This window comes from Pungitius pungitius, chromosome 18 (genome assembly GCF_949316345.1).
Source record: "Pungitius pungitius chromosome 18, fPunPun2.1, whole genome shotgun sequence".
Classification (NCBI taxonomy): Eukaryota; Metazoa; Chordata; class Actinopteri; order Perciformes; family Gasterosteidae; genus Pungitius; species Pungitius pungitius.
The window spans coordinates 3,469,127-3,482,553 of NC_084917.1; the positions used below are offsets into that span (position 1 = coordinate 3,469,127).

The following is a 13,427-nucleotide window of genomic DNA, read 5'->3' on the forward strand; positions in this document are numbered from 1 at the left end:
CTTGTCTGCGCGTCCCCCCCACCCCACCCCACGCCGTTCTCCCCCCGCAGTCTGTCTCTGCGCGTCTGCAATGTCAGCCCCGTGCATTTAATGACGCGGGGGCCGCCTGTTTTAGACAGCACAGACGCAGCAATTAGGAGAATAAATAATAAGAAAGATAAACAAACATAAAGGGGGAGTCGTGTGGCGGCGGAGGCTGAGAAAGCAGCTGGAAGCAGCAGTTAATGGGGCTTTATCTGTCTCTTTACTGTAGTCGATTCCTCCACATCTCTCCAGGGACATCACTCACTCTTTCTTATATCTCCTCCCACTATTTTATATTGTTTTAAACTAGTTTATCTTTTGTAGCCCATTCCACTCCTCTGGTCTTTCCTCATCATTTATTTTTATCTCCATCTCTTTCCCCTCCCCTTTTTTTTTACTACTGCCCATAACACGAGTGTTCACCGAGGAGCGCGTTGAGTAAATTGGGTTGTGTACATTGGGGGTTGTAGTCGATGGTGGAAGGGTGGGGGGGGGGGGGGGGGGGGCTCAGCAGTCAGTACAGCAGGCAGGAAGAAGGGCAGTTGTGTCAAAGGCCTGACAGTGCGCCGGCCCCCCCCGACCACAGCGGTGAGACCCGGGGGAGCAGCGGGGGGGGGGGGGGGGGAGGGTCCGCATCGACGTGCTCTAACCTGTGATGACAGATCGCACCGGTGCGGCTCTAAGCCCCCCCCCCCACTCACCGGCCGGCGCGAAAAAGCAGGAAACGAGAATACAACAAAGCAGCTCTACACCGAGAAGCCTTTTGGAATTGTGTAAACCATCTGATTTTTGTCGGACTGGGCATTTCGGTCTCTTCCTCCACCCATAGACGTGTTTTTTTTCCTTCGTATTGTGACTTCACTCAGATGTTTGACCTTCACCGTGCAGAATGATGTACGTGCAGACTTGCACGTCCGTAAGCAAAGGAGCTGAAGGGGAAGCTTCTCTGGTTAAATCTGTGTTCTATGAGGGGGGGGAAAAAGGACTCTACTTCTTGACATAGTAAACGCCAGATATTATGGACTCCATCACAAGTAAAATACCACACACTGTGCATTTAGTACATTATGGTTCCACTTTGGAGTTAAATAGACAACACGGCCGAGAACACGTGGTTACCTTGTGATTGACAGGTCTGCGTCTGGGAGGTTTTGTCTTCCTGTTTTGACCATTTAGGTCATCTATAAATGTCTAATTCAGCATTTAGTTGTATCTATTTGAAAAGAAAAATATATATATAAAATACTTACATTCAATTCTGTATCCTTTTTTGGGGGAGAACGAGTAGAAAGAGATTATATCTGAAACCATTCGTATTTTTTGATGGATCGTAGAATGTTTTTAATTTTTTTTTTAATTGTGTTGATGTTTAAAGTTCCATTTGCTGAACCAAACATCCGTCCATTGGGCACAAGTCACTTTCACTAAGACGATGCCCTATGGTGATATTTAAAGTATCCGACGCGGCGGCGAGCGAAGCGTGAAGCTCGGCTCATTGATCAGCGGCTTCAGCCAAGGTCTTTATCGCCGCGTCCCCTCCCACTTCCTCCCTCGCCTCGTAAATTCGCAGCGGCTAATTGGACATGACTGCGTTTATGTTCCAGCTTCATAAATTTCATTCTCTGAAGGGAGAGGATTGATTTTTTTTTTTTTTTTTTCCTCGAGTGCACCCTCGCGTAGCAGGAGACCAGCGCCGGTCTCTTCAAACGCCGCCCCCCCCCCCCCCCCCCCCACCCCCCACCAGACTAAACAGGTAATCTATAACTGACCTCCCCTGCAATCATGAGGTGAGCAGGGATTACGCTCGGCCTCGGTTCACAACCACAATCCTGCTTTCACACGTTTTCCCATCGAGCTGTCGCTGCCATGCGACTGCATCAGTACTTTAGTTTATTATTATCCGTCATTATCTAATGAGAGCTGTTCACTGTAAAGGACGCAAAGGTTTTAGATATATTCACTCCCCCCTTTATGTAGTTTAGCGTCTTAGGCAGCCGTGAGTCTCCACAAAACACACAAGAGCACACGTACATGCCCTCGCTTTGTGTATGTTCAATGTTGAAAGGTCACTGGATGTTTTTGGGCCTCTGAAGGAAAAAGCTGAGTGAAATTGTCCAGCGGAAATACATCTTAAATTATTCAAAATGCTGGAATGACCTTGATTGTCTTTGTAATCCACACCCTGTGTGTGTGTGTGTGTGTGTGTGTCCTCTTTGCAGCGTACAGGGATGCGTGACCTCCCTGGTGTGTACGCGGGATGATTCATTATATTTGCACAGTTTGTTGTGAGTTAAGTCTTTCAGTTTGTGATGCACGAGGTAGAGGGAGGGATGGATGGATGGATGGATGGAGGGAGAGAGAGAGGGAGAGATATTGTGCGTGACTGAGTGTACACGTCAATTATTTACGCAGTAGACAACTCCTGACTACTGCGTGCGCGCACAGTCCCGAGAGCACGGCTCCGATTGGTTGGTTGGAGTCGTCCAAAAGAGCAGGAGGCAGACTAAGTTAGGCCCACTTTGAGCTACCTGCTTTCTGAAGTATGGGCTGTGTGCACAGAACCAGAGAGACTGAATAATGGAGCCCGGGCACATCCTGTTCTCCGGGCGCAGAACCTCTGAGGACGGGCCTCGTGTGCGCGAGACACGGGGAGAGACACTGGAGCGGTCCGTTACATGCCAGCTGTTTAAAATGTACCGCCTTTCAAACTAAAGCGTTGGTTAATATCTGGCTGTCTTTTTTTTTTGTCACCCTGACTTTTTTTCCAGCGAGACTTTTAGTGGATTAGTTACCTTTTGTAAACAGTGGGTTGACTGCTTCCTTTAAGAAGTGTCAATTATGTGAATTAGCACTATGAGTCTGTTGTGTGTGTTCATTTATGTCCCTTTCTCGACTGTTTTTAGTGGACAGTTTGCACAATATTTTCTAAATCACATTTAAAAACAAAATAATAAAATGATTACCAGTCACTGTCTGTTTATCAGAAGTGACGTAACTTGGAACAAAGTTATATAAGAACACTTTCAGACCAACTTTAGCACTGGATGAAAAAACGCAGACCGCTTGTGCAGCAAAGATGTCGAACCTGTTCACCTCGCCGCAAAGCGCAGTTACATAACTAAAGTTAAAATAATTGCCGCAGCGATGACTTTCTAGTCTTTGAAGCGTGCAGTGTGTTGCAGTTTGATCTCATGCATCCGTTTCTCAAACTGAACGTCCTGCATCATATTTCATCGTCTTCACTTCGAATAAACAGGCAACAACCAACTTGACCTGCATCATCGCTCAAAACACTAAAATCAAAATGGCTGAAAACCCGACCTACCAGAAAATTGGTGTTGTCTTCAGAATAGAATCCCCAATATACTGTATATATATATATATATTTTATTTCAGTTTGATTACTCCCAACATAGAGAACTACCCGAGTCTAACTAAACCTCATTTTCTCTGCTTGTCTCTGCGTGACACCAAAAAAAAGTGCATTGTCCTATAAATAACAAACACCAAATGTTATCACCACGCCCCTTTCAATCCATCCACCACTCAATATATATTTTACTGGCATTGGGCCCCCGGCGGGTGGTAATTTAAGACTCTGCACGGCGGCATTGTAATATTCATGCAGCATGATGCAGCATGAATGATGCAGAATGGCTGACGCCGCTCCTCCCGAAGCGGCCATGTCACTGCATCTTAAGGTGTCCCCCCACCCCCCACCACCTCCCCACTAAGGAGAGATCGCCCCCCCCCCCCCGCCCCCCAGCCCCCATAGCCTGCCCCGGGATCGTCCTGGGATGCAACAGCGCTGCATATTAGCGCGTAGCCTCCCTGCAGAGTCCTTACTGCTGCTGAATGTGTTTTAATGAACACCACAGAAAAAGAGCGACACCTGGGGAGAGAGGAAATTGGTGGCGGGTTGCACGGGGAGGGGGGTGGGGGGCGTTATTATACATCCCCGTCTTATTTAAGGAATGAATGAGGAGGAAGAAGTAAAGGGAGTCGGGAGGCAATCGTGGGGGGGGGGATGAAAATGTGATGATGGGACAGAAACCCTGGGACGACACGGGGCTGCTGGGAAGCTCTTCCTGTTGCGCGGTCCCCCCACAGAGTCTTCGGACCCCCGGGGGCTATACGGATCTTTGTAGGATCTTCGTGTCTGCGCGTGTGTGTGCGTGTGTGTGTGTGTGCGTGTGTGTGTGCGTGTGTGTGTGTGTGTCACAAAGGAAAAACTTTGGAAGTGGAGAACAGAATACTCCCAGGGCCTCCTCGCTCAGACGCCACACGAACCTGAGAGAACCTAAAGTGTGAAGGCACGTTGTTGTTGTTGTTGCACACCAACACACACACACAATCCCGTAATCCCCAGTCCTTGTTATTGTTCCACACCAACACAACCTTCTTTCTTCCCCCTTAGTGCATGTCCTCTCGTTTAATTTGTCCTAAAAGTCCCCGAAAACACACTCGCACACACACACAAACACACACTCAAACACACACTCAAACACCGTCGCTGTCTTGGTTCCCGGGGAGCGCGTGGAGGTGAGGATGCCCGGGGAAGGCGAGCCGTGCCCGGGATCAGCCAGAGGACGGGGGTTAATATAATTATCCCGCTAAAACCTTGAGACGGAAAGGACCTCATTAGAGAGGAGAGAGTTGCCCGAGCCGCGGGGCAGCGGAGGAGAGGAGGTGAGGAGGAGGAGGAGGAGGAGGAGGGGGGGAAGGAGGGGTTCAACACACACAAGTGCAGTTAGCAAGACAATTAGTGCTGAAACTTGGGGCTCTCGATGCGTAAAACCCAGAGAGGACACTGTTTTCTTGTGCTCTGAGCTGTAGCAAAAAAAAACCCTGCTGAGCTTTAGCAGTAATTATGATATTTTGCTTCATAACCTCTATTTAAATGAATTACTTGTGGTGCTTTAGGAAATACTATTCTTATCTGAACTGTACACATAATGATCCAGCTGTGTTCTGCATTATTTAGTGGTTGACCTCTGGTTTTTAGTTATTGAAAGATTTGTGAATGTGCTCAATGGCACTTATTCAAACTCTCTGTATCCATCTTTGTCTCTTCACTTTGGTAACTTCGTATGAGATGAATACGGATTATTTTCATTATCTATTTCTTTATTGTTGTTTATTGCTTGTTTCCTAATTTCAAAACAGTATTTTTTCGAATTATACTTTCGTTTTTACACATTTACTTTCAGCACTTTTGTGGAAGGTTTAAAAACACTTCATCTAACTTTTCTTTTTGATTGATTTCTTTTTTAATTTATTTGATATTAAGCATCAAATAGCTGTTTAATCAAGGAATACAATAAGGTAAAATATGTTAAAATATGTTGACCAATTGATTAAAGGTATATTGTGATTAATTGACAACATGTAGATAAATGCAGGCTACAAATATCACAGTTTGACCTTGACATTTGATTCTTGACCTTGGAAACAGCATCTAAAAAAAACAAAGCCCCAGTTGCTCGCTTATCACCGAGCTTTTGAGAGCCTCTAACTCAAGGTCTTCTTCAGCAGCTCAAACGAGCTGAGACTCAACTTTAGCCATCGAACGCCGTGGAACGAGCAAGACGCCGCATCGGCGGGTTTTTTTTTTGCGTTGAAAAGCCCCGGGTTTCAGGACTCGAACGCACCACGCCTGTAATAATTCTATGCTAATTAATGTGGCTGGCTGAGAACACAAACCCATCTTTCCAAGGGCACCCTCCCTCTACCTCATGTTCCCCCCACTTAACAATTCCCCAGCATGCTTTTCAGCTTTAAAGCACACTGGCGGTATCGAGAGATTCCACGTTCACCAGATGCTGGGTTAAGGCACAGTGCGGGCGCCGGCGGGGGGGGGGGGGGGGGGAATTCTTTTGTTGTGTTTGTGAGTTTAAAAGCACATTCGTGGGATGACTGAGACGAGGGGTGGAGGAAGAAAAGAGGAATCCATTGAAGAGGGATGGCATGGAAAAAAAAAGAGAGACATTCATCTGTGAAACAAAAGGAGGGGAATGAAAGGAAAACAGGCAAAATTGCTGAGTTTAACTTTCCTTCCCTTCTGAAGAGAGAAATAAACTGTGATTATGAAATCGGTTACAACCATTGTGTCATAAATCATGGCATATGAGAGGAACAATGGCATATTCCTCATTGCGCTCCCTCAGCTTTCTGCATGCCTTTCTTTTCTGGGAAGTGCTCATGAATGATTTAAAAAGTGATCTGTTTCTGAGCCCCGGCTGCCTCGGAGGAAGAGCAGCTCGGGGGGGGGAGGAGCCTGAGCCGCGGTGGGAGGGACCACGCGTGACGGTTTCCTGTCTTCGTCCAGAACACACACACACACACACACACACATCATCGCACATCAAGCGTGCAGCACATATTTCATTCATGAGGCAGAAGCCGGCGGTATTCAAGTGCAAAGCGGGTTTCTCTTGAAACAGAAAAGAAGTTTTCAAGCGAAGGGTGGAAAACTCTCGCGGTGGCGGGTGTGAAACCCGGAGAATAATATTTACAGAGAATCACACCTCGCATCATTCATCACAAAATCACACACCCCGGCTGGTCCCATGAAACTAGGAGTTAATCCATCATCTGCCTCCCTTCTTCTTTTTTTTTTTTCTCCCTCTACCCCTGATTCAGGCTCACACCTTCCATCCTCTCACCTTCACTCTGCAAAGGACACGAAAGAAAAACTTTTGGTGGAGTTAACCCCCCCCCCCCCCCCCCAAAAAAAAAAAACAGTGGTTGCAGTCTCCAAAGTCAAAGTCACCCCACGTAGATAACCAGGCACACAGAAACGACCGGAGGCCTCCATGACGGAGGCATCTGTTCAACCTTGTGCTCCGGTGGAGATGATGGACAAGTCTCCAGGCCGCAGAGATTAATGCTTCTACAAGCACCATGAACCTTTTCGGAAACGGGCCGAAATTCAGAGTCCAATTAGTCCATCCTTCAGGAGGCGGCGAGACTGCAAAAGTACAGATCCGGGGGGGGGGGGGGGGGGGGGGGTGTGTGACTTGAGGTTTCCCATTTGCAACTTTTTTAACGAGTGCGCTGCTGTTACAATGTGTCTGGTTTTGTTTTGATTTGGTACTCATCGCATCGCACTCAAGTTCATTCAAAGAAGTATGAAAATCATTGGAGCGGAACCTATTTCCTGTGACTGTTCCTTACTTCTGCCTTTCCCTAAATCCGACACCTACATTACCCACAATGCAACTCTCCGTGGGGATTCAAACGGAGTTGAAAACAGGGCCGGGGGCTGCGTCGGTGGAAGTGTGTTTAAGATCCGGGAGGCTGGAGGGACTGCGCTCAAAAGCCCGGTGACAATTCGTGTGTGTGTGTGTGTGTGTGTGGAGGATTTCCCTTGTTATCATCTTGTAAACCACTAAGGTTTATTTTTTTTTTTTTTAATCTTTTTTGTTTGCATCAAGACATTTGCCCAGTAGGTTACGGTTCAAGTTTGAGTGATTGTCAATGAACCTGATCCAGTGAAGGATAGTTCTTATCCAGTTCACGTCGTGAACAGGAAAAAACACATTTTAGTGTAAAAGCATCCAGACTTTATTGGGATCGGACGGATTGGCCAGACCACATTTTCATTTCCATGATCATATGACACGTGCAGAATCAAGATAATGATAACTTTAATATCAGGTCTTAAATGCCAAAGCCAAATATAGCACACGTGGTAATATCAGGAGTAAATGTGGCCTGATATTCTCGACTTCTGGTGACTTCGAGATCACATCCTCCAAAGTCAAATACCAGATTTTTCAGGCTTATTTTATAGTCAGATATCTGATATATTGTGCACACATCATTTAATTTCCATGGGATCATTTTTTTCTTTTTCATTCTGCTTAAATGCTAAAAATTCATTTTCTTTTCACTTGAATACATGTAAGAGTAAAGTTGAGTCAAGGATGCACCAAACAACACGACCATGTAAAAGCAAACATAGAACTTGTACATGATGTGGTAGAATCAATCACCAAAATAGTGGCACTACTATCAAATAAATGATTTTATTGCTTTATCCACACTTTGTAACCCATTTATAATTTCATTCCAACTGTGCCTTAGCCAGAAAATTGATTCTCTTTCCTCCTTTTTAACCTTATTCAGTAATTTAAGCCAATAAAGAGAAGTACGTTTTCCAAAAAATCAACACGTTCACTGATATTTGAGAAATATAAACCGCCTCCATTGCTAATCGTGGGTTTTCTAATAAAAAGAGCTAACATACTTTAAATTCTGTGTGAATCTTTTCATATGAATAACATGTGGAAAATGGTCACTGGTGCCGCGCATACTTTGTTTTTCTATTTATTGTCATTCTTACTCCGTCCGCCAATCAAATCAAATTCATAAGTCTGGGAGATGATAGTGCAGCCATTACCAGCCGGAAGGGGGGGGGGAAGACTTAACGCAGACTTTGTCTTCCCCGCCTCCCTCCCTCCGTCTCCATCTCCTTCTCCCCCCCCCCCGTCTCGGGGCCTAATTCACTTAGTTGGCTCTTCCTGAGCTTACAGCCTTTCCTTTCATTCCATTATAAAGACCCACCGTACGGCCGACTGCTTATTTCATTAAAAAGGCCCAATCCGTGACCCCGCTGCTAATCCACCAAGCGGACCGCGGGCCGGGCCTGGAGCCACTCAGCGGGGCGGGGGGGGGGGGCGCTGACAGATGGGGCCGAGGCGGTCGGGACGGAAGGGGACCGAGGTCCAATGAAATGGGGGGGGGGGGATTTTGAGAGCTCTGCTTACGGGTGAAGCTTCCCGCTGGAATAGGATTTCACTGATGTAAATGATGATGGAGTTGAGGCTTTGCCGCTCCATCTTTGATTGTTGGCGATGGCGTTCCCGAGGCCCATCCGTCCGTGAGATGGAAATGGCCGCCTATGCGGCTTGGATACAGTCTGCGAAATGAAAACCACAAACACCTTGGCTTGGAGGTGATATCCTAGTCGGCCCCGTAGCTCATTACACTTTGGACCACAGAAGTAGGGGATGCTGAATGGCATAATATTATTCTATCGACGATCTAATTTTACTTTCCCCCTGTTTGACCTTCTCTCCTCCACCCTCGGCTGCCCTATACACCCTAAACCCCCCCCCCCCCCCCTCCCCCCTCCCAACCTGCTCAGGATCCAGATCGCTGAGTGTCTTCATTGCGTCCACATATCTAAATTTACAACCTCCCTCCCATAAAACTGAGCCTCCCTGCGTTTGCAGTTAAGGGCGGGGGGGGGGGGGGTGGAGGGGGGTCAGGTTACGTTTTTATTGATAAAGCAGCACTATTTGGCCCTGTGCACCTGGCCTTACCGCACACCTGCGCCAGCTCTTTAGAGACAATGCAGCGTCAGATTAAAGAGGAACACGTGACACCGGTTGATGAGAAAAGTTTTTTTTTTTTTAATTATTTTTAAAAATGTATTATTTTATCTGTCTCTGTCCAGGCTCAACGCAGGGACATTAAGACGGGTTCGCCGATTATAATCACTCTTGACCGGGTTCAGCCGGAGGGCCGCACCATGCGTCCAGGAAGTGACTCCAACCCTCCCTCCGTGGACGACGCCAGCGTATCTCATTACCGCGGCGACCTGCGGTACACGGCCATTCGCTCTCGAGCGTATAAAACCCATTTCGGCGTGCCGTCCCCGCCGGAGCACCGGCCCGAGTGAAATATTCATTATTCAAATTTTAAGCATTGGAAATCCCAATATGTTAGTGAGGCCAGATGAGATGAGATGAAATAGCTTAGCCTTTTGTCCGGGAAACATTGACTAATCGTCCTGCTCCCCCAAAATCAATTTCCCAGCCGTAAGCATCAGACGCTCTTGATTGTACTGTACTGTTGAAGACCCCCCCCCCCCCCCCCCCCCACACACCACCACCATCACCACCATCACCTAATACTCCTGCTGGCTGCCCAGAATAACTTATTGATTAGTGATTATGTTACGGGAGGTGTGGGTGGCCGGGGGGGGGGGGGGGGGGGGGGGGCGCGGAAGACGGACTGGCCTCGGTCATCTCAACGGGGCTAAATTTGGTTGCTCCGTTACCAGAGACACAGTCTCCAGCCGCCCCCCCCACGTTCTCTGCATGATGTGAGGAATTAAGAAAGATTATGAGGAGGAAAAGAAATATGAGGAATATTTTTTTCTTTCGGGGCGGCGTGGTGGTCAGGGCTTTCTGTGCCGGTTGCGGTGCTGGTTCACCCCCCCCCCCCCCCCCCCCCACACCACCACCACTTCCCCCCCCGTGGGGTGTTGGGCTGTGCTCTCCCTCTCTATCTGATTCTGTGCTCAGCTTGAAAAGTGGCTGTGATCAATACCTGCAGGCCCTTTCCACAATGCCGGAGGGCTGTTTATGTGTGTGTGTGTGTGTGTGTGTGTGTGTGTGTGTGTGTGCGTGCGTGAATGCTGTGTCAGCACCCACTCAGACCTTCATCAAACAGCCCCCGGTGCCGTGACTCCGCGCAGACGAGACACAACAAGACGCCCACATCTGTCAACGGCCCTTCAGAAAGTCCCTCATTTTCACCTTCCCCTTTCTAACCCGCTATCCCTATCACACACACACACACACACACAGACACACACACACACACCATTCCAGGCCATCCCAACACGGATGTTAAATACCATTCAAATGTCACCCTCCCGTATTGATTGGAATGATAATTCTTAAAGGTACGAGAGATGGCTGGTTGATGCTAAGCGTCCGCTCTCGAGCATCCTTCACTGTCACAAAGTTGCCACGTAAGGGCTCCCCGGCGCCGCTGGCAGAACGCGGATGGCGGTTTACGTTGGACCACCGAGGCCGTGCGTTTGTTTGCCATTAATCACTTTCCTCTCGGGCCGGTGACGGGCCGACCGGGCTTCACGCTGAGAGAGAGAGAGAGAGAGAGAGAGAGACGGGGTCGCTTTTAACGCCCTCAGAGGAGAGGGGCCGGGCGAGAGTGTCGGTTCCAGCCGCTTCGTTGGTCACCAGAGAAAAGGCGTTCGACAATATGCAGCTTGGATGGGAATCCATAAGCGAGTCTTCTATAGGCCAATGCACGTGAAACAATGCTGTAATATATCTATAAAATGACATGCACTTACTGGTAAAATACCAACTGTAGGATTGTGTCCGCTATCTGGTTCCAGATATCCAGCTGAGACCCCTGCTGCAGCTACACAGGGGCCGTGCACATCCCCGCTGTAGCAGCAGAAATCCCTTTAGTCGCCCTCAAAGCTCTAAAAAATTGAGAGCTTTAAACCATGGAGACTTTTCATTGAATCTACTTCCTGCCGGAGAAATAGTCCCTGTGAAATCGCTTTAACTTATGGACCGGACTAAGCCTCGAGGTGGGCATGGTTTTACTTTCCTGGCAATTGTGTGTGTGTGTGTGTGTTATTGCATGACACACTGTGCAAGATGGGTCCAATAAGATTTTGGTTGCAATCTGTGTCGGACTGAATCTGGAGACAAATGTGTCGTTGGAACACTGTCTGCGACGTAAACGGGGAAAAAAATAATCTAGATCCCAATTTCACCATTTTTCTGCCTCCAGTGTCACCTTTTGTCTTGAAAAAAGTGTGAAGGGAACTTTAGGGGAGACACGGGTGACACAGAGCAGCTCTCATTTCCCACATCCTTGGTAGTAACGGTATGAAAATGTAAACCAAGATGCATCCCTCATCAAGACACCGTTGACCCTCACCTGGCTGGTACCTCGATGTTGGAGATGGCGTAGAAGTACTTGAGCAGGTTGTCCCGCTGGACGTAGGTGCCCCCGAGGGCGGGCCTGAGAAGCCTCATCCTCAGGTTGGTGAAGGTGAAGAAGTCCCTCAAGCCCTTCATACTTTCCATGCGCGTGTACAGGCCGTCCATGTTCTGCAGCCGCGCCCCCGCGAACACGGAGAAGCGCGCCCGCACCTCGAACTTGACGTTCTTGTCGTTCTTGGAGCCCACCCAGCGCGAGTACTGCTCGGTGCAGATGACCCGCGTGATGTTGGCGGCCGAGAGGTCGCGCACGCGCTTGGGCGGCATGTTGAAGGCGTCCATGCAGTCGTCCGCGTAGAACTGGTAGGGCTGCCACGAGCGCCCGTGGTCCATGGACTTATCCAGCACCATGATGGAGGGACGGCCGTACTCGAAGGTGACCTGGACGTCGTCCGTGAGCTCCAGGCTCTTGTTCCAGGCCATGGAGATGTTGGCCAGCAGGGGCTCCGGGTGCCGTCTCCACGTGACCGTCTGCCAGTAGGTGAGCAGGCCGTTGCGTTCCTTGTCCTGCATCAGCTGAGGAGGGTGCGCCAGGTCCGGGTTGGAGGCGTCGCACTCATCACTGCAGAGGTATGGGTTCTCCTGAAGGAGATGGAGACCAGAGAGAGTTTCACATCAGCCACGGTTTGAAGATCAATACAACACCGTATCATTGTAACAGGAAGTATTGTATTCCGTATCATTGTAACAGGAAGTATTGTGTTCTCAGACGGCGTCACAGACTCGATTAGCATAGATGAGGTTATGATATATATATATATATATTTCCTCTCCCACGTTTCCAGATAAAAGCATAGATCTTCCCCTTCATCTGAGCCACGAGCATACGTCAGAAACGTTGCTCGCACAAAGGATGGCGTGCATCGCGCCAGGGCACCGGGGGGGGGGAGGGAGGAGCTTAAAAGTCAACTTGGTAAACGGCACAACAGGAAGTGTGAAGGTCGAGTCCCTGCCTTTGCATAGGCAGCAGAGTGCTGCTGCACTTTTAACTCCGGTGAATTGATCCTCTGCTTCTAGCGACGCCAAGACTTTTAAGCCCCTCCTCGGAAACTCAGGAGTCAACGGGGCTCCTCACGCAGAAGACAATTCCCTCTCTATCTCTGTGAGGAGATCTCGGGACTAATTTGATTACCGGCTTACTCCGATTAGCACATTTCCACGTTCCAAAACATGTCTAGAACCCGTGACCTTTATTCCCAGTCGTCAACAAACTTTGTGAAATTTCAAATCCTTCCCTCTCGGATAAGTTTCCCCTCACTCCATAAATCCAGGGGAACCATCTCGTTCTATCGAGATATTTCACTAAAAACCCCATGTATCTTACAGTTGTAAGCCAGTTGTCTGACTTCCACGTCTTCTTCAGAAGTTAAATATTTGCACAGAGAAATCCCAGAGATCCTCCGTCATCTCTCCTGGTGGTTAATTTGTGAGAAGAGAAGAAGCCCCGGCGCTGTTTGGCTTGGGTCTCATTCACAAGGCGTATCCTGCCCTCTGGATGTACTAATTACACTGATAGGAGTTATTATTTTGCTCAGATGTGTAATCTGTCATTCATCGCTTCAAAGGCATCACTATCTTTGTATTAATTGTTCAACTATTCACACACAGCCACGGGCGTTATTTCAT

General features: G+C 48.3%; 1 protein-coding gene across 1 annotated transcript in view; it reads right to left on the bottom strand.

The window, feature by feature from the left end:
• The window catches only part of ntng2b (netrin g2b), a 56,406-nt gene that overhangs the window by 24,134 nt on the left and 18,845 nt on the right, over positions 1–13,427 (bottom strand). The window contains exon 3 of the mRNA XM_062559016.1: positions 11,740–12,383. Coding sequence (XP_062415000.1) covers positions 11,740–12,383 — 644 coding nt within the window. The remainder of the gene's footprint in view (positions 1–11,739; positions 12,384–13,427) is intronic.